Genomic DNA, 21,401 nt, shown 5'->3' with positions numbered 1-21,401 from the left:
GTGTTGTTCAGCATGGGGGTGAGTAGAAAATGAAGGCTAATCATGTTTTGGGTGTACTATTCCTTTAGGGAAGCCATGGCTGCTATAAAGCAGTATTGGGGGTCACATGACTCAAAAGTGAATGATCCAAACCTCTAAAACTAATATTTATGCCCGTTTTTTAAAAGAGCAGCCAGCAAAGAGCATCAATTCACAACAAGTGCTGTATGTTGACCTGAAAAGTAGTTTATTATACCTCAAATTAAGCTCTTATTTGAGTAAAATGTGCTCATTAAAGAGTGAGGCTGGGGTGCCAGAGGTGGATAATTTATGTCTGGAAGTAAAAGGACTGTACAGAGATTAGTTCCAACCCATTTGTATTTCTGACTCCAATATGCAAACTAATCACCTTGTTAAAGGAACAGGATGAAGGAAAAAAAGGCAGGTTTTTACTTTCTGGAACGCTATGATGCACCTCTGAGTCACATTAAGAACTGGAATGACCATATCGAACCCTGTTGGTGCTCCTGGAAACATACGTTTCAATACATCTTGTTTGTAGCCAAAAAAAAAAATCAGTAAAACTAAATTTCTGGATCCACCTGTGTAATTTCTTTCCATGTGTTTTTGTGAAAAGTTAAAATAAGCTATATCAGCTAACCTGGAGCGATTTATGGCACCACTAAAACCAAATGTTTTGCTGATTCCATTAACAAGTTACTTTCTGTTTTCTGCTGACCCGGTCACTTCCAGACCAGGTCAGCCTCCTTATGATTACTTAGACTGATCAGTTAATCGAAGATCGCTGATGGTTTCATTTTTCCCTCAAGAAGTAATTCTAAACTTATTTAGAAGAAGCCTAAAATAAACTTACCGTAAGTTTGATATCTCGGCATTTAAAGTAGCTAATCAGCCTTCCTGTTGTCTGCATAGAATCCTGCTCTTCCTTTCTTTGTCTGAATGAAGAGTAATGGGTCTTGACTTTGTGGTGTGTTCACTGATCAGAAACTACATTTGATTTTTCAGTTTCTGAATAAGTGATTGCTGATTACAGGCCGCTGAATCCAGACTAATCCAGCTGAGGTCAAACTAATGATTATCACCCAGGTGCCAAACCATTATGGAGTAAAGTAAGTTTTGTAAATGGAAATCAAAAGACAACAAAACGCTTTTAAATGGAAATAATAAAAAAAAAAAAAATCAAGAGCTCAAATCTCACAAAAGATAAATGTTTTTTTTACTGTTTTCTGAATTTATCAGATTGAATTTTACAAACTGCATTTTTTTCAACTGCGATTTTAATATAATTTAATATTTACTCATTTTTGTTGGTCTGAACGGACCTTAGCAACATCTATATTGGTCTCAGAGCACATCAAGAGAACGTCTGTAATGTTGAAGAGAATATAATCTAAAAAAATATTTTCAAAGAAATAATAAAATCTGAGAAGACAATTAAAAAAAACTTTTATTTAGTTTTTAAAAGTTTTTATTGATTGCATTTTTTTTCATTTTTCCATTTACAAAACTTATTCGTTGCCTGCACAAATATTGGAACAAAATTCCCTCCGTAAACCCTCAGTAAGTTTCTTCCAAACAAACTGACACAGGAGGCTATTTGCAGAACGTTTTTGGTATATTTTTTTAATAAATTAACGTTCATCCAAAATACAGTGCCAAAGGAAAATGATGCAGCCAAACATGCTAGTAAGGTTCGTCATGAGGCACCTGTGCTCATGTTTTTAAAGATAAAGGGGAAGACCCACCCCGACATCTAGCGCCAAAAAACCATGAGCCAGCCCTCTCCTCTCAGCCAATCAGCAGCAAGATTTCTCAGTACTCATCCAAAAAAAAAAAGTAATTGATAAGATGAAGATCTACACACAATCACACTACAGTAATGTTGGATATTAAATAAAAAAAAAGACAAATACAAAATAGACCTGGTTTACCCCCCCCCCATCCCTTCCACACTAAAACAGGTGTTTAAAACATATGAAAAATATAGTTTTATATATTTATATAATTCAGCAGCTTAGAAATAATAATAAAAAAAAATGCATGAGCCCAGAACCTGTTCGTACTGCGAGTGGGGTTGTGTTTGTTGCAGAGAGAGAAACAAAGTGTCACGTGACGACAGACAGACAGACTGAGGTGTGGACTGCTGGTTGTGTGGAAGACCGGGCATGATGCACAGAAGGGGGCGGAGCCTGGAGTGACAGAGGTGGGGCTTGGCCTCGGGGTGGCTGGACCTGCAGCCACCCTCTTTATCAAACTTCCTCCACCTGTTTCGGACCTTCAGAACCAGCCCCCCCCACCCACCCGGTGGCATCGGCGAGGCCTTTTGAAGAAATGCATGATCCCGTTTTTACAGGAATACTCCGCTGAAAATCAAAGGTCATCGGCCATGTTTTGGGAGGCTCAGACCAATGAAGAATTTACTAAAGAGATAATATTAAAATCATTCTTTACTTTACTAGTTTTAATCATTTCGATCCATTTAGAAGGACGTTTTAGGTCGACCAACTATTTGAAATATTTCTAAAATGAAACACCAATCAACAGGAGTTTGATTGGAGTCAACATGATCGGTCAGGAGGTGTTTCATGAGATTCGACCCCAAATAAAACATTCAATCCACCCATCAATGGAACTTTAACACTTTAAGACCACTGATCTATAAAAAACTGACTAAAACCATAGAACAAGTTGGGTATGAAATGATTAAAAGTGTGGAAAACAGGTGGATGAAATGGCAGCGGACGTGTTTTGCAATAATCTGCTCATGCTCCAGGTACGGCCATGTGGGTCATGATCCGTCATCCTTTTCATGAGTGATGGGGATCACGCCGGTTCACACATTTTAGTTTTTTGTTTAGTGCCGATGGATGTTGAGACATAACAGCTGTGATGCTACCGATAACTGGACTATAATCAACCCACGAGAAAATTTTTAGATCCTGTTGGACATCTTGACTTTTCTTCCCTCTGGGGATGAATAGTTTTAATCTTTCTGTGGTTCAGATTAACCTACAGAAAGAAAATGAGGTTGATATTGATGGTATAAAATGGGAGTTGGCAGGGACTGAATTGTTTCAGTCAGCTGATGAATCAAAGCTACGGAGAGAAGATTGATGCATAAACTCCCTTATTTTCAGATGGATGATAGACATATACTTTATAAGAGAACCTAAAGCAGTTTTCCTCCTTTATGTATTTCATATTTAACATAATTCATTAAAAAATGAACCATGAATCTTTTAAATGAGACGCCAAAATGCAGATTGGAATAAATGGAGTGAACCGACCCAGAGCCAAAAAAACCCAACAAAAACAAAACTTTAGCCCAACTGCTTCTCTTTTATCCCTTTACTTTATTAAAGCTGTATAAATATTTATCAAAACTCAAGTCTTTCAAAAAAGAAGCTCTTAAAAGCATTTCATTTTCTATCCAGATTTGTAATCTTTGATTTTCTGTGGAGTATTTCCTTCCAGAGGAGAGATTTTGGTTCAGTTTCCATCGTCGTTAACCTAAAGGTTTACCTGTTAAGTGCATCATCCTCCTCCTCGCCACCAAATTAGTTTGAGATTATCACATTGTAGAAACAGTATGACCAACAGAAAAATCTAACAGATGTCACCACTGACATAATAAAACAGAACCAAAAGGAAAACGGGTCGCGGGTTTTTTTTTTTCCTCCCCCGAGGGGCATCGATTCGCTCAAAGCTTGTTTCGACGGTACGAGCCTCGAGTCCGGCGATCCCTCTCCAGAACTCGCGTCAGACCCTTTAGACGCTACAGTAGCCACCCCCCCCTCCCATCATGTTCACGCTCCAGCAACGTTGTGGAGGGGGGGAGATAGGAGCTATACGTGGGGGAGGGTCATCAGCTCCCCGTCAATGTCGAACGCCTCGCCTCCGTCGGGGGAGAAGAGGTATGTTGGGGGTTTCCATGGAGATTCCTCCAAACAGGAGGGGTACAGTTTGCCGACGGCGCAGCGGAAGTCCTTCCCCAGGTCCCAGAGGACCCGCTCGGACACGGGCTGGCGCAGGAACCAGCGGTCCAGCTCCATGTCGTACTGGTAGATGGCGTACTTGGCGCGCTCGTTCATGCCGGTCTCTCTCATGAAGATGCAGAGCGAGTTGAGCAGCACCACGGCCCGCACGCATGGATCCGAGTAGCGCTTGGCCGGGATGTTCGCCGCCAAGCGCCACTCGTTTTTGTTGACGTCGTAGATCTCCACGGTGAGGGAGGAGCCGTCGATGGTGCTGGTCGGCATGCGGATGCCGGAGTTGCTGACCACGTGGAGGCCGCCGATGTAGAAGATGAGGTCTCCAAAGGCGGCGGCCGAGGCGAAGCAGCGGCTCGTCTTGCGCATGGCCATCTCCACCCAGGTGTCGGCCCGGGGGAAGTAGCAGTACATCAGGTCGTGGGTCATCACGTAGATGCAGTCGTGAGCCACCACCGAGGTGCTCCAGTTCCAGGCGAAGGGCAACGGGCTCATCATGGTCCACTCGTCCTTTTCGCAGTCATAGCGCTCCACCGTGCGCCTGCTCAGCTCTCCTCCCACGTTGTCGCCGCCGATTGCATAGATGTAGCCGTCGCAGTAGACCAGCGACGGCTTGATGCGGGCGCACAGCATGGGCGTTTTGGGCACCCAGGCGTTCTGCTGCGCGTCGAACCAGAAGAAGCTATCGACCGAGCGGAACACGGCCTGTAGCTTCCCGCTCCTGCCGTGGTTGGCGATCGAGTTTTTGAGCGGGATCTGGCCGCCGGCAATGTAGACGTCGTTGTCCGGGGTAACGAGGGTCCCCACCTTCTGCAGGTCTCCGGGGGGGTTGCACAGCTTGTACACCTTCTCGGCCTGTGGGCTGTAACACACTATGGTCGGCACAGACATCTGCATGACGTAGACATCGCCTTGGTTCTCCGACATGGCCTCCATGAAGATCAGCATCTCCTCTTTGGTCATGCCTAAACGAGGCTTGAAGAACTTGGGCATGGACTTGTAGAGGCCCTGCACCACTACGGACTTGTCGTTGGGCGGAAGACCCTGGAACCAGGCGCGCTGCGTCACCTCCGACAACGCGTCGATGCGGATCTGACTCAGCACAGAGGACAGGTGCTGGGAGCGCGCCTCCATGTTGTATTCCAGCCACAGCATGGCCGCCTCACGCACCGTCTCCTCCTTCTCCACGTTGAGGTTGTCGCTGCTCAGGATGTCTATGAGGAGCTCGTGGGAGAGCTGCAGGAAGGCCTCCTGTCGGTAAACCCTGGGGAACTTGTGCTCCACCATACGCTTGGCGCTCTGCTTTAACTCGCTGCAGCTGAAGAGGTCGCCGATGCTCATCATGCGGACGCAGTTTTCAGCGCTGATCTTCTTCACCAGGTAGTCTCTGCACTGCAGCAAGACGTCTTCAACCTAAACCAAAAAAAGACAATAATCTGTCAAACAGTCCACTAATTCTGCAAAACGTTAAGCACAGATCTTTATTTAAAAAAAAAAAAACTTTAACTAAACTTAGTGAAAGACAAGACAAAAAGAAAACTATGTATGACTTTTAGCAGTTTTTATAAATGAAAACCAAGAAGCGTTTGTTTTTATCCCACCTCCTTACAGCAGTAAATCTCCTGGGGGGCATTTTTCTGAACACCTTCGGTTTAATGAACCGAAAAAAAAAAAAAAAAAAACATTTTAAATATTGAAGCTATTGCTGATGAAGGTTCTCAGTCACCCAGGGCATAGTCATTCCAAAAAAAGTAAAATAAAATAATCCTCTGGACTTTATTTCCAAGTTTGAAGACGTTCTGCTTCTCATCCAGGAATCTTTTCAATTCAAAATATCAGAAATAGCGTTGATTTCGAGGTTTTATACAGTAGCCCTGGATGGGAAGCGAAACATATTCAAACTTGGAAACTAAGTCCTAACTAAGGATTGTTTTTTTGAAATGGAGTGAAATGAATATTGAAGCTATTCCACAGACAGGTCTGGACCTTCAGTGCATCATTCTGTTTATCTGTACCAGAACTCACTGTTAATTAGTAGGGTTGTCATGATACTAATCTTTCAAACTCAATATTGATCTTCAGTAAAATATTCAATAATTGATGCAATTTACAAATACCATGAGGATAGGATAAAAACAACAACAAACCTTATTAACAGTATAATTATATTTTCTTTAATCTGAAAAACTCTCTTTTTTCCAAGTCAACATGGAAATGCTTTTTCAACAGGATCACAGATGCAGCATTTGAGTATTGATGCTTTTCAGAGTATCGATACTTTTGACAACCATAATGACCAATAATCAATGTAAGAAACCAAGAACAGACCAGATGGGTCAGAGAGAAATTTCTGCAGAAGTTTAAAGCAAGGCTAGGTTTAAAAATGAATCAGTTTTCCTTTCCATGGAGTGCTGGTCCATCCTCAGTGAACCAAGGCGGTTAGCGTATCTCTGAATATTTCAGCAAAGCAAAATAAAAATTGTGATAAAACTGAGTGGATCTGGCGTTTCCTCCTACAGGCAACCGTTGCGCTGACCTGTAAGAAGCAGGCGGTCTCGTAGAGCGGCTCCACCGTGCTGTCGCTGATGGCCAGGTGGCCTGTGTAGGCGTAGGCGATGATGATCTTCAGAGTGGCGGGGTCCACGTTCCTCAGGTGGACGTGTGTCTGCTTGCTCTCGCTGAGGCCGCTCATGAACATCGCCCTGGAGAGGACACGATGAGGACAGAAACAGCAGTCAGCGGTGAAAAGCAGAGCGAACGGGACAGGTTTGGATCCTAATATTTAAACATCTGACTGTAGAAAACATGCTGGTGTTTGGGGATCTGTTTGTCTTCAGCAAAGAATGCTTGTCCCCTGCTGAAAAATAAATGCTTTGGTACTAAAAGTATTCAATAGATGCCTGCAGCCCTCTCTTAGTTAATTTCTATTTGTCTGCGTTAAATGGATGAAGCAACAACAAGCCTGCCGTGTTTGCCGTTTTACATTCAAGATGTTCTTGTAAAAAAACCACAGAGCCTCTTAACTAGCGCTGGAATCTGGCCAAACTGGAGCCGCCGTACCTGGAAGTGGACCCTGCAGGAGCCTGAACACCACCGCGGCGCTCCTGTTACTTTACACCAACATCCCTGCTGTGAGTTACATAACCAAGCAACTACTGGGCCTCAACAGGAACAGCAGCTCTCTGAACTACTTGGATACTTTCTAAAGTTTGGACATTTACTGGACTTTTTTTGCATTTGATTGAGAAACTTCACCTACTTCCAAAAAGTTCACAGTGAGACAGAAATAATCCATCATCAAAAAGATTATTAAGCAACGGTTCAACAAAAGGGGGGGTTCACTCTCAACTCTGACAAAGTTTAACATTAACATCAATGCTGAGGCCTGAAAACAGATAAAGGCTGAATATTTTTCATTTTAAGGGAGTTTCTGATTGATTGTTCTAAACAGGTACATTTGGAGTAATTGATTGTTGAAATAATCACAGCAATAATTACTTAGCAGACTTTTAATGCAGACTCTTAAATCTCTGGGAAGTGTTGGTGCTGTGCGCTTGTGCTCTGAGAAGGTTGCAAGTACTCGGTTGAATCCCCCCAGCCTCCGTTCTGGGGGGACCCTTAACCCCACACTGCTCTCCGGGCGCCACACGATTACCCCATTTACCCTACCCTCTGAAAAGTGATGTGCACCGAGTTTGGACTGATGCAGTCCGAACTTGGCTAGCGTGGTTCCTCGCCTCCTAGTGACGATCTAAGGTACTACTGCTCTCTAGAAGGAATCAAGCAAATCAACATGGCGGCACCCGTAACATTCAGGAAGTTTGGTCATAAATGTGATATTTCATAGCTTGCAGAGAGTCAGGCAAAGTTGGCAGCATTTGGCGAATTTTCTTAACAGACTCGGCTTTTGGGAAGTGGATACGACAAACTATAGTCTAATCAGGGCTTACAGACGCAGGAAACAACGACAGACGTTGAGGTTCATCACACTGCTAAGTAGAATCATCACTGAAAATCATGTGAAACGGTAGGGAAGCTAGTATTTTTAGTAATGTCTGAAATTTCATGATTACGGAGGCTGACTGTAAGGAGATGAAGTAGTCTGCTCATGCGCTCTTTGTTATCTGAGAACTGAGCCAGAACTGAACCGCGCCAAGACCAACTAATGAACTAGTACCATGGTAGCGCGGGTCGGTTATGTCTGGTTCAGTTTTGCGTGAACCATTTAAACTCAACAGTTATCTCGGTTACCGTGCTCGGACCGATCTCGGCATGGTTTCTAACGGGTAGTGTACCGTAATTTTCGGACTAGCCGTGACTTTTTCCCCATTTTTAGACCCTGCGGCTTATATAACAATGCGGCTTATCTATGGACCTTTACAGCTAACGGCCACTAGGGTAATACCAAAACTGTCCAAAAGACAAATACATTCTGCATCCAAAATGAAAGACATCCTTCCTAATATGCTCCTTCCAGGACTGTGACTTGTTTAGTTCATAAGGGAAAAAAAACCTTGTCAACCACCCTTTGCTACCCAATTATTCATTTTTTATATTTAAAAAAAGGCAATTAATCACGTTGCAAAATGATATTTAGTCGTAATGATCATAGCCATAACTCAAACAATTTGTGGTGTCAATCAAATTGTTTATACTATTTCCTCATGAAAAGGGATTTTCCTTCCCATATCTGGAGATCAATTCATACCTGAGAGGTGAGCAGCACCTTTGAAATCTACTCTAGGAAATCAGCGCATTCTAATTGGTCAGCAATGTCTCCATGGAAACAACTGACCCTTGTTTACCAATGCTTTAGTTTAGGGCTCCACAAGTTGATTATTTTAGTAATCTAATAATACAGTGAGGTATTTTTGGTAAATGAATTTCTAAATAAAAAAGTATTAGAGTAAGTATTGAAATGAACTGCAAATTAAGGCCAGGCGATTGGACGAATCAATCCACCATCAACCAGACTCAGTTCTTCAAGGATAATTTAAAAGGTGATTTTTTTTTTTTTTGGTTTCTTATTTGGACCTAGGGGTGAAGATGCAGCCCATAACAAAATCCAACACATAAACTGTTTCCACCAGCAGCTTTCCCCCCCAGTGCCACTGTTCAGGCGCAGACCGACCGAAAAACACTACCCCTGTAGACACACGGGAAGTGTGTCTGCAGGCCGCTCCATCTGTTACGGGATTCTTTTTAACACAACAAATACAAAATTGAACAAAACAAAAAAAAGACAAAATTATCTCCTACAGTGAAGCTGTGTCCTTCCATAAAAAAAAAATCTCCGACCCTAGTTTTCAGTCCGCTCGATTTTGCGCATCCTAGACCAACAGGGGGTTGTAACAAGATAAACAAATGAATAATGGTCAAAAAAATATAATCTCATAAATAATCAGAACTGGAAAGTAGTGTTGCACCGATACCGATCCAGCACTAAAATGGTGGTAGTTGGCGAGTACCAACAAACAGGGCACCGATACTATTTTGAGAGCCAAAAGTTTATTCAACTATTGTCACCCATTCCAGGTAGGCAATAAAAGGTTCTACTGGATTCACTTTGTATTAGTCTTTTTCCTGCTTCACAAAGGTAGGCAGCAGCTTGACAAAGCCATGATGGCAATTATTTTACATCCAAGTAGTATGCAGTTCTTCATATATACACACACATCAATTTCAAACTGATGGTATCAGTATCGGTATTAGCCGATACTGCACAGCCAGGTATTGGGTATCAGGGCCACACTACTGGAAAGGAAACTATTCCCACTGGACAGAATTCATAGATTTTTGACAAGAAAACAAGAATGTTTCCTTACAGAGAAAAACACGACCTGTTTGTCACTGCAGGTGTGAATAAGAGATTGTGGAGATGAGTTTAAGTCTCACATAGAAAATATTTCCACCAAACTGTATTTTTTCTTCTGGATTTAGTTCTTTATTCCAGATGTTGGTCTGATGAGGGAACCTCAGGGCTGACCTGGATCTCAGGACTGGATGTGAAGCATTTGGTTCTCCACGTCCCACAAAGAGAAACCAAAATATAAACAAACTCTGACGTGGATATTAATAATCTAAAAAAGGTTATGTAATGATTCAGATGAAAAGCAGATGAATCAGGCTATTAGTCCCCGTCGGTGTGATTCTTCCGTTTTCAAACAAACACTGAGCACCTGGATTTCCAGGCACGATGTAAGCTTTAGAGGGATCTGTGACTCAGCAGGCCCACCCACACTTCCTGTGTCATCCACTGACTCGCTCTGAGTTACGGCCCGTAAACATCCCTCACTAGACAGCTGTCTAGCATTTCACTGTAACAGCGTCTCTCTCCAGGTGGACGTTTCTCAGCGTCTCCACGTTTAGCAGCGGGTGCGATTTCTCTTTTGATGATTTCACAAGTTGTCCGTTTAGCCAAAGGAATCCTCCAACAATTTAGGCGTGGGTGGAGAGGGCAGACTGTGAGACTCTGGATGGACCTTTTATTAAACAAACCAGAATTTAAAGCAAAAAAATAAAAACTGTGGTGGCTGGCCAATAGAGGGCGCTAGGGCGCCATCCCACCCACTTAATGACCCTGATAAAAAAAAATAATAATAATTTTTTTTAGCATATAATTTTAAATTAAAATTTAAAATATTTAGAAAGATATTAATGTACAAGATAAATATTTAACCTCCATTTCATTTCTGGGAAATTCTGGCCTATTTTGCATACTCAAATGGAAAAGCAAATAACGGAGGAACTGTAAGCCCAAATTACATGTGTAATATATTATTTGAAAGCTAACACCTTCTAGTTTCTGAATATATACATGGAAATTGGGTGAGTAAAACACCCAAGCTGCATTAGTCAAACATGTCTCAAAGTTTTTTTTATTCTCTAAAATAATAAGTCTTCTTTTAAGAGCAGTAATGAAGACATGCTTGCTTGTTGTGGCTGCTTCGTCATGCTACATGTCAACATGCTGCTATAATTGTGCTTTGGTGCTCGCTATGTCCATAAAACGAACTAGGTGGTTGAATTGTGGAGAATCTAAGCTTTCTTATATATTAAAAAATATAAAGCTGAATAATAGCTTCTGGTACATTATTTTTTAGGTTGTGACACCATATTGGACCATGCAAAACACAGATTTGCCTTCACAAATCCTCAGAAGAACAATTTTATGTACAGAAATAAACCTGTTCATGAATTTATGTTTAAAAAGTGTTTTTATAATGTTTTTTTGTTGTTGGCATTCATATAAATATACTAGTGTGATATCTTAGTATATGTTTAAGAAAACGTATACTAAGCTGGTGGAGAAAACTCCACCAGCTGCCACTGATGAAAACTTAGTTCACCATGGGAGCCGGAATAAAATCTGCATTTTTAACGATTATTTTTGTAAAAAACTCCTTTTTTCCACACTTCCCCAGCCCGAACCAGAACGGTGTAAAAATTCTCTCGGAACTCCTGAACTTCAGCCGTTTGCTCCAGTTCATTCAAAGGATGAAGAACAGATAACTCTTTGGCTATAACTGCAATTTTCTGGCCTTGATGTGGCTGGAAACATTCATTTATTCTGGCATGATGCAAAGCAGATGTTGGAGAATCATTTATTTAGTTAATGAAGAGAATCGACTCATCTGGAAAAGCATTTCACCGGTTGAAGCTTCCAAACCTGACAATGATTTCCCTTTGAGGGTGAGGACCTTCCCTTTCTTTAGCGGGAGGAAGAACATGAACCAGCTTCTTGGTTCTGAACCAATGATTTCATCTCTTTTGGTTACATCTAGATGAGGCCGAATTAAAATGAAATTAAAACAAGAAGTGCGCTTTTTAAACAAAACAGAAGAGTTTTGGGTCGGTTGGCCACAGCGGGGGCTAAACCTGCCAGGCTGTATTACGCAACCCTGCAGAATTACCCCTATAACTCCCCTCCCCTTCTTTTTTCTCTTTCCCCCCTCTCCATCTCCTAACAAGAGCTACGTGACCAGACTTTCCCTCCACAGAGGAGCCGCCTCTGCAGCCCAGAGCAGCGAGGCTTGAGGATGTAGAGGAAGCAGAAGCAGGAAGGAGTTAAGCGGAAACGCTGCAACACCTCAACACCCCGAGGGGGGTGGGGGGGATACTTTGCGTGTTCACGGCAGACAAAACAGCGAGTGCGGAGGAAGCTGCAGAGCTAAGAGATGATGCAGCAGAATCTGAGCCATCACGTACGGCCGGGCCTTTCCCTTAGTAAACGCTGCTGCTCTGTCACGCATTTCATTATGCAACGCCGAGTGCATGAAGGAGGCCTCCCCAGGGATGAGAGGAAAAAAAATCTGGTAGCAATTACTTCATCGGGTTCCAGTGCAACTTTTTTATCTACCAGGAAGAGAATAATTGGTGCAGAAAAGAGCTTTAGTTCTAGTTCTGCAAACAGGATGAGGTGTCTAAAAGAAAAAAAGCATCCCACTCACCTGAAATAGGAGCTACACGCAGCCAGGACCATCTTGTGACACGGGAACTCCGTGTCCTCCACCAGCAGCACCACATCCGTCAGTAACTTCTGTTCATAAAAGAACTTGAGCTGCTCCAGCAGGGAGACAGCGTAGTCCGTGTTGACCGGCCTGCGCTCATTGAGACCCGACATGGTTGCATCCCATGAATCGCGCCCCAGCTTTGAAAACTCACACGGCCGGCAGAACCGGACTCCAACCAACCAGGAGAAAAATAAAATAAAATAAAAAAGGGGATGGGGGAGATCTTTGGAACAGCAGATGTAGGAGAGGTCCTCCTCCACCTCCACGTGGAGGAGTTGAAAACGCTGAAGAGACTCTAGGAAGGCGAGGAAAGCTCTGTGCGCCGCCAGGGGTCCGCAGGAAGAGGGGGATCCAGGGTGAGGATGGGGTCTCCCCTCGAAGGTTTATCTGTCATCTGAAGTCATGGGGTGAGGCACCGAGGATTGGAGGTAGACGGGGCGAGTTCTGCCACGGCGCGGTCACATCAAGTTTCTCTGAGAAACACACAGACAGACAGGTTAAAATCTTGACGTCTGCGTCCAAACGGCGCCGTCTAAAACATCAGTTCCATTCACCTTCACTTTAATAAAATCAGGAAACAACGCTGCTTCAATCCTTTCATTAATCAGGGTCATGTTTAAACAATAATCAGCTAATTTAAAGGAGGATCAGAACTACAAGGTTTAAAAACAAGATGAAAAAGGTAAAGAAAGAAAACTAAACAGATACACCGCTGGCTTCTTCACTAAACTGCTCCTAAAACTACCGATGGGATCCTTCAGCTTCTGCACTTCCTCCTCCAAAGAGTCCGACACCTAACAGAGCAACAGTCTTATGGAAGATAATTAAGGTCTTATATAATTATTTCAGCTTTATAACTGAAGGGCAAACTCTTTTTTTCCAAAGCTCTCCAAAAAAAAAACCCTCTAGATTTCCAGGTTAGAACACGCAATGTTGGAATCCGTCTGTTGATGACTTTGATCCAAAATCTTACTTATTTAATGTTATTCAAAACTGCAAAACAATAAAGAAGCTATTTCCTGGACCAGGTAATTGTTGTGATAATGAGTAAAAGACTTATTAGCCATTGATAAAAGAAAAAAATCTGATCTAAGACAAAATCTCATCAGAAAGGTGGGGAAAATATAGAATAAAGTCTCCGCTGAAAAGCAAACCTGTCCTGATTTTTACACATCAGCATCCCTCAAAGGCAGAACAAATATTAGACCGTCTCTGGCTTCAAAACGGTAAAATAAAGCTGGATTTACAGAGGATTCACATAAAAAGATGAAGTCTTTTAAACGCACATTAAACTGCTTTCATCCGTAGAGCTATTCTTGTTGTTATATGTTAATTAGTTGGGAATAGTGATTTTTTTTAAACACTTTCAAAAAATTATAAAAAATTAAAAATCACATCTAGGTTATATTATTTTTTATTTTAGATTTAAAAAAGAAAAAAAACTGACCAAATATAGACTTAATTCTTTAAACTGTTAGAGACGCTTTAAAAACACAATGTGGGCTGTTTCTATTACTAAAAGACCAAAAGATTGATTTTACTGATATCTCAATCTGGTGATTGAAATTTACATGTTCAGGTATGAAAAGTAACCAAAAGTACCCCCCCCCCCCCCAATGATTTACGGTCCATAAACACAGAAACCGACAGCTACTATTTAGGATAGCTTTTCTTTTACTTTGACACATAAATCGGATGAGTCTCTATTAGCATCAACTTTAACCAAATACCTCTAAGAAGAAACCTAAAACACATAATTGGTACCAGATTATGTGTTAATTAAAGTCGCACCGATGCAGATACTGGTATCGGGTGGGGTCCCAGTCCAGCACTAAAATGGTGGTATTGGCGAGTACCAACAAACAGGGCACTGATACCATTTTGAGAACCAAAAGTTTATTCACTATTGTCACCCATTCCAGGTAGGCAATAAAAAGTTCTACTGGATTCACTCTGTATTAGTCTTTTTCCTGCTTTACAAAGGTAGGCAGCAGCTTGACAAAACCATGATGGCAATTATTTTACATCCAAGTAGTCTGCAGTTCTTCAAATACATACACACACATCAATTTCAAACTGATCGGCCAATACTGCACAGCCAGGTATTGGGGCCAAAAAAATGACATCGGCGCAACACTAATGTTAATGGTGTTTAAAATGAGAAAATGGGAGCAGAAAGGGAATAAAACTGCCAAAAAGCACATTTTAAAATTTTGGACGCTATAATTTGTAGATTTAATGGTTTCTATAAATTTTGGTTCAGATTCTCCAGTTGTGAAAGAAACGCTGTTGTCCTTTTTTTGTTGTTGTTGTATTTTACAGTTTTCTTAAGAGAACAATATGTAACCTAAATTGAATATGAAAGGCAGGATGTAGGATCAAATCAGTTGTTACTTCTCTACCTCCATTACAAACAAATCTTTATGTGAATAAGCCTCATGCTGGATGAATGTGAACCATTCATCCATTATTGTTTTCATCCTCAGACCCATTTTATGTGGCTATATAATGGTTTCACTGATTAAAAACAGTTTTGTTAGTACTTTGACTTAGAAGTGAACAGTTCATGACAGTAACTAATGTTGATGCTAGTTTTAGATTAAATAAAGGGTCAATATTATGCTATGCAATGATTACTAAACAAAATCAAGGGTTCAAACATCAATCTGTTTATAAAAACTTCGATTAAAGTACATTAAGTCTGTGGAAAATAACCCGATCCAGATGTAACCTGTTAGGGAATTAATTTTTGTAAGAGGAAGCTAAGATACTTCATTTTTAAATTTTTATTTATTCTTTTTTTTTTTTACAATTGTTTTAATTTCCGAATCGTGAACCAACTTCAGGCTCGTTTATACTCAGTAAAACCACAATAAAACGTTTAGAGTTACCATTTTCATCTTCTAACTCTGCCCAAAAGCCGATTATATGGTTAATATTGAGCTAAAAGCTGACTTTTTAACAAACCTGTACCGTTAAGATGTTTTGTTAGCCCGAAGCTAAGTAGCTGCGTTAGCGCGCTATCACTGAACAAATCTCCAAAACAAACTGTTTAAATGACATGAATCGGGACAAAATAACAAATAAAACAGTGCAGACATAAACAATAAAACCTTTAATAGGAGATGGTGTGATATTTTGAGTGAAAAAAGAAGCTAAACCATCAAAAATGAACCAGCGGTTCTAGCCTGATTCACAGCATGTTAGCATTAGCATATTAGCTTTAGCGCCTCAAATTTGAACAGTTTCGGGGCAGTTTATCGGATATCCGTGGGAGCACACCGTCCATTTGATAGTAAAATGTCGAAAACAACTCAAAGCAGTGACGTTATCACAAAAAGATTTTGGTGTACAAACAAAAAAAGGCTAAGAAGGAGCAGTCAACATCAGCTAAGCTAATAAGGAACAGAGCTACACATCGCTTCTTCCGTAAAAACTCAAACAAGGCAAACATCATAAATTCCTTACTGTAATCGTCGGCTAGCTCCACAGACCAAACCGTCGCGGTGTTGTTTTACCACCAATACGAAGAATAAAATAGGTTCTTAGGGGAAAAACTCAGACGTAAAGACTGTTATGAGTCGGCGCCGAGCAGCGGACGAACCTCTTAGCCCATCAAAGGCGCCTCCAAAGAGCAGAGGCCAACCGAGGATACTGCACTCAGATCCAGTGAGTGACCTGTCCTGCCCAAAGGGAGAAACAGTGCCCTCTGCTGGCGAAACGATGACACCCACGGTGAGCTGAGGATATGGCTCCATCTACTGGATAGGCTAGGACACAGCAGCGGTGGAAGAACCCTAAAAATATGGCTTTACATACGCTTCCAGCAATTTATTTTTGGTTATACGTTTTGATTTGAGATTTGTACGGATGAGGATTAGGGCCACTAAAAAAAGAAAAGAAAAAAAGTTAACTGATTTTTAAATATTATTTCAGTTTAATATGGGGAAAAAAGTCAGGATTCTGACTGAATACTGAGAGCTAACAAAAATGATAGCATCAAGACTTAGCCATGTCTAGAGACTAAACTCTTGCTTTAATCACCTTCTGCTCTCACATTAATGGCATAGCATCACCGGGGACCCCTCTGGCACGTAAAAAGGCGCCTAATTCCATCATTGTCCACCAATGTGTTACTGGCCCTCCCAACCAACTCACATCTTTGTTAGTGAAGATGAGTGATCCCACATCTCTTCCTTCAGGGTGCCATTTAGGATTAAAGATCTTAAAGGGCACTTAAGATCCAAAATTCTGAGATTAAAGTCAGCATTCTAGGGGGAAAAAAGTCAGAATTCTGAGATTAAAGTCAGAATTCTGGGGGGAAAAGTCCCATATTCCCATATTAAATTTAAATAGTATTTAAAAATCAGTTAACCTTTAACCCTAATCCTGTTCTGTAGATTTGATTTATGCACTTTTAACTCTTTTTTTGCAATTAATCTAATTCTACAACAACCATCTTGATTTTTTTGTTATTTTAAAACAACAGTCAGTGCCACAGTTAGTTCACTGCCATCATACATATGGGATTTTAAGGATGATTACTTATTAATTGAAATATTAACAAAAAATAAAATAAAATAAAACATCTCTTTGCTTTAAAATTTTATTTAACTAGATCTTAAATACATGCTTAAAAAAGTCATCAAACACTTTAAAAGAGGATATGAACAATAATAAAAAAGTAAATTGACCCAATAGCCAATAAGGATGAATCTTTTTACTAAAAATATGATTATATAGAAAGCTATCAAAAATATTTGCCATTAAAAGGACACAGATCTGTAGTTTCAAAAGGTTTATTAAACATTAGCCTAATTCTCAGTAGGTCTACTCCTCCATGATATTGTAAATTGCCCATTAAAGTACAATCAAAGCAATCATCTTTACTAAATTAATTCTAAAATCATTTTTAAAGATGTCCGTGTTTTCAAAATCACAAATATATACCATCTAACTTTTATTTTTTTTTATTATTACTAAAAAGAAAATAAAATAGAATTTCGAATGACCCCTGAAGGCAGCACCCCTGAGGAGCCAGCTGTACCCTATATGACTGATTGGCTTCAACTGTCCGGGTTTTTGTTTAGTAGAAATGTCGTTTGGAGAGCCACACGTTTCTACTTCGTTTTGGTCAGTAAATAATTGTTGAACTAACTTATTTATTTTTCTGAAACTTGGGGATGTTTATTTATTTTCATTCCTCTAAGTGTTTTATTTCCCCATGAGAGTCGAAGCGAGAACGTCATTAAAAAGAATGGAAGGTAAATATTTGTTTCCACCTTAAACTCCAGTTGGTAATATTACAGAAATATGATGTAAAGCTCATATTCTTTCTTTAGATCCAAGCAAACAGACTTCCTCATTTGGCAGTGGAGCTCAACGAGGTCCCCATCCCAGGCCTTTTTTCTATGTTCAGCCACCTTCTCAGCCTTATTATCTCTACCAGCCCTGGCACTTTACAAACCCATACAACCACTTTGGGCTGCCTGCAGGTATTGAATCAGTTACATGTATATTGTGCATTCAGTGGGTTTATGATGCAGAAAAGTTATACTCTCTTTATAGGTTTTAACTTTGGCCGGCCTAGCTTGCCTCCTTATCCCTATGTGCCGTACCCTGGCTTTGTTTTACCACATGCTCCCATACATCCCATGGATTACAGGCGGATGTTTGAACCCAGATACCAGGCCTGGGGCGATCTGCCTCGCCAACCGTACAATCCACAGCCTCAGGGGCGGCGTGAGACTGCCTGTTCTGGGGCTCAGACCGACCCCAGTGATGCGATTAGTAAGCTCATAGAGTGCCTGGATAAAATCCGAGCCACAGAGCTTCAGAGCGGCGACAGAGAGCTAGACTCTGGAGTTGGCTCCCAATCCTTTGGCATCTTTTCTGCTGTAGAGGAAAAGAAAACTAGAGAGCAGGATCAGGCTCCTCTCCCCCATCGCAGCTGTTTAGATTCCCCAGGCATGACCTCAAGTGACTCCAGGGCAGCGGTTTACGACAGCGAGTCCAGCAGAGTTATTTTGGACCCTTTGAGCCCTGAGGGAGGCTGGATGGGAAGACTGGAGGAGGAGCTGCCTCTGGACAGTTCTTCTGTCCATGAGGAATGCCCCCATCAGCCGGTACCAGGCGAACACTTTCTCTCTCATGAGACTGAAGAAGTCTCGGATATTCAGTCAAATGTCTTGGTGACTGATTCAAGTGCTCAAACACGTGATGCGGAGAAGGACCAGAAAACCGTACCCTCAATTCCCTCCAATCAGCTTGGGCTGTCAGAAGCTCATAATGGTGATGGACCTTCTTCTGTCTTAATGGCAGAAGGTGATATGACGACCTGCTCTCCAACCAAAACTGATGAAAGTTACCAGATCCCCACACTCCCCGTTGATGATGTTTTGAGAACTGCAGAACCTTACTACTGCAATTACCTCCCCATGCAGACTACTCATGAGCGCATGAGCGTCCTCAGTCCGTCTTTAGATGAACTCTCTTCCAGGGATGAAATGTTTTCTACAGATCTAGATGACGCGGATCTCTACCCAAAGCATGTCTACCCTGGTCGAAGACTTTCAGCGGTTGTTGGTGGGTCTCCAACTGCATACGATGAAGAGGATTCATGGTTGCCAAAGAGGGTTGTCTGTGCTTGTTGTGGGAAGAAGCTGGAACAAGGGACAAGCAGGAGAAAGGTCCATAGCTCCAAGGTGTATCACGATGAAGCTGGAGACTCTGAAGAGGAGGGCAAATATGGAAGAGGGTGTGACGAGCCAATCAGAGTGGTGGTTAGGAAGCACTCTGGACCCAGGAAGGCTCAACCTGTCCACAGACACGCAGCTAAACCTCGCTACATTAAAGGTCAGTACAAAGAGCTGTCTGAGCCAATGAAGCAGGAGGACAGTCATAAAGAGTGTCACCAGGCACCTGCTCAAGCAGAAACGGAAGAGTTGGAGCTGCAGTGTCGAACATGTCTGGGTAAGTTAGTCTAGATATATATTTTTTTTAAACTTGAAAAACTGCTACGATCAGATAAATCTGTTCTCAGATGGGCAGTGCAGAGCAGACCTGACGACAGGCCAGGGCCGATGGACGGACGGAGACGTGGTTCCCCGCAGAAGACATACCGTCCCTTTGCAGCGAGGTAACTTATTTAATTTTAACTACTGGTAGCTCAAAACAAAGATATACATCCCAGTTTAATCCTGCTTTAGACTCAGTCTTTCAGTCCTTTTGTTGTTTTAAAAAAAAAACGTTTTCTTGCATGACATGAAAAATCAAAATCTAGATAAGTAATCTTTTCTTAAAATAAGTGCTTTTGTTCTTTTGACAATTGAACAACACAATTTACATTTAAAATAAGAAGACAATCTCATAATCTCTTTCAAGTGCATGTTATCTAACTACCTTATTTTGAGAGTAAAAATACTCATTCCATTGGCAAACTGGTGAGGTCATGAGTTGCCATACACTAGAAAAATGAATGAGGTCATTTACCTACTCAAAATAAGGATAAAAACACTTAATCTAACAAATTTAGTATTACTATTTTTTTAATTTTTTTTATTAAGTGTATGTACCCTTAATTTGAATAGGTAAATGAGATAGTTTGCCAATTGAATGAGTATTTTTACTCTTAAAATAAGAATTTTCTTTACCTCAATCAAAGCAGAAATACTTTAATACACTGCAAAAATGATCTAGAAATAAGTAAAAATTTCTTAAATTAAGTGTATTTGCCCTTGATTTGAATAGGTAAATTTGATAATTTGCCAATGGAATGAGTATTTTTTACCCTTAAAATAAGATAATTAGATAATATGCACTTGAAATAAGACAATGCAATTGTTTTCTTATTTTAAACCTAAATTGTCTTGTTCCATTCGCAAAATGTCTCTTTAATCTCCTCAATTTAAGAACAAATGCACTTATTTTAAGAAAAACTGACTTATCTAGATTTTGATTTTTTTCCAGTGTAATCCCAGAGGATTTTCCTAGAACAAATACACATATTTTAAGAAAAAATTACTTATCTAGATATGATTTTCCAGTGTTTCTCAGTTATATGAAGTTGCTAATTCTACTGAAACTTTAGTAAATATCAGTAGCTCTTTAATCTCTTCCTGTTGACCGACTGCGCAGAAATGAGCCCTCAGTGGAGACCGATGTACCACAGGCCTAGAGATGATCAGGAAGATGACGAGGTGCATGCTTTAAGTTGGGAAAGAGGTATTTTGTTTTTGTTTTGAAGCTTTTCTGATCATTTTATGAATTTGAAACCTTTATTTTTCTCTCCTCAGGCTCCACAGTGCGAGGAGAACTGAGATGACGTTTTCCTTGACTGAGTTTTGAACAAAATGCGTTGTACTGTAGGTTCCTATCATTCCAGATGCATAATAGTAACACTTATTTGCATGACGTTTACCAATTTTATCTTTCCTGCCTTTTCAGGTCCCCCTTAAAGGTGTACGGGATGAGGGATAACTAGATTGGAGCACTAGGTGAATTGCACTCCACAAGCAGCATAGTTCTATAAAAGGAAAAAAAAAATCTGCAGTGACACTGCCTTTCACTTCTTGATCTCACAAATGGGCTTGAAGGTTATTGTAGATTCCACTGTTTGGGGTCAGTCCAATAAAATATAATATTAGATCTTTGTTGATGTTTTTCTTGTTCCAAGTCAATTATCACCCATTTTGAAACTTTAAATCACATAACAAGTATTCTTATTTATGAGATGGATTATGTTAGCTTGGCTATTTAGCAATTTTTAAGTTTAAGAGTTAAAACTTTAACTGAGCTGAACTGTGAATATAGGGAATTGATATAAATGCAAAGTTTTTTTTTCTGGTTCTACAATAATACACTGCAAACAACTTAAAATGCAAGTAATTTTTTTTAAAAT

The 21,401-nt window shown here is 40.7% G+C and overlaps 2 protein-coding genes across 2 annotated transcripts; one reads left to right on the top strand and one right to left on the bottom strand.

Moving 5' to 3' along the window:
• Nucleotides 1-1,480: 1,480 nt before the first annotated feature.
• kbtbd2 (kelch repeat and BTB (POZ) domain containing 2) lies at nucleotides 1,481-16,151 on the bottom strand. Its single transcript, XM_038304888.1, has 4 exons — nucleotides 15,971-16,151; nucleotides 12,440-12,975; nucleotides 6,526-6,691; nucleotides 1,481-5,402 (listed from the first exon to the last, which is right to left on the bottom strand). Exons 2-4 carry the CDS (start codon nucleotides 12,610-12,612, stop codon nucleotides 3,846-3,848), a joined length of 1,896 nt encoding a protein of 631 aa, XP_038160816.1. The 5' UTR covers nucleotides 12,613-12,975; nucleotides 15,971-16,151; the 3' UTR covers nucleotides 1,481-3,845.
• A 1,498-nt stretch (nucleotides 16,152-17,649) lies between these two features.
• On the top strand, nucleotides 17,650-21,116 carry LOC119796377 (bucky ball-like). The gene is made up of 7 exons (XM_038304886.1): nucleotides 17,650-17,766; nucleotides 17,845-17,997; nucleotides 18,071-19,474; nucleotides 19,545-19,640; nucleotides 20,639-20,725; nucleotides 20,797-20,865; nucleotides 20,948-21,116. Exons 1-6 carry the CDS (start codon nucleotides 17,727-17,729, stop codon nucleotides 20,823-20,825), a joined length of 1,809 nt encoding a protein of 602 aa, XP_038160814.1. The 5' UTR covers nucleotides 17,650-17,726; the 3' UTR covers nucleotides 20,826-20,865; nucleotides 20,948-21,116.
• The last annotated feature ends 285 nt before the right edge of the window (nucleotides 21,117-21,401 follow it).

This window comes from Cyprinodon tularosa, unplaced genomic scaffold (genome assembly GCF_016077235.1).
Source record: "Cyprinodon tularosa strain WSP-4 unplaced genomic scaffold, ASM1607723v1 ctg546, whole genome shotgun sequence".
Taxonomy (NCBI): Eukaryota; Metazoa; Chordata; class Actinopteri; order Cyprinodontiformes; family Cyprinodontidae; genus Cyprinodon; species Cyprinodon tularosa.
The sequence above is the reverse complement of the archived record's forward strand: the minus strand, read 5'-3'. Positions and strand labels throughout refer to the sequence as shown.

What these genes read in the sequence shown, in the direction of transcription:
- kbtbd2 (XM_038304888.1), bottom strand. Translation starts at nt 12,612, where the DNA reads ATGTCGGGTCTCAATGAGCGCAGGCCGGTCAACACGGACTACGCTGTC. An exon ending in GCGTGTAGCTCCTATTTCAG is followed by an intron (nt 6,692 to 12,439) that starts GTGAGTGGGATG and finishes TGTCCTCTCCAG; the next exon opens with GGCGATGTTCATGAGCGGCC. An exon ending in AGACCGCCTGCTTCTTACAG is followed by an intron (nt 5,403 to 6,525) that starts GTCAGCGCAACG and finishes TTTTTGGTTTAG; the next exon opens with GTTGAAGACGTCTTGCTGCA.
- LOC119796377 (XM_038304886.1), top strand. Translation starts at nt 17,727, where the DNA reads ATGAGAGTCGAAGCGAGAACGTCATTAAAAAGAATGGAAG. An exon ending in CCACTTTGGGCTGCCTGCAG is followed by an intron (nt 17,998 to 18,070) that starts GTATTGAATCAG and finishes CTCTCTTTATAG; the next exon opens with GTTTTAACTTTGGCCGGCCT. An exon ending in TGCTTTAAGTTGGGAAAGAG is followed by an intron (nt 20,726 to 20,796) that starts GTATTTTGTTTT and finishes TTCTCTCCTCAG; the next exon opens with GCTCCACAGTGCGAGGAGAA.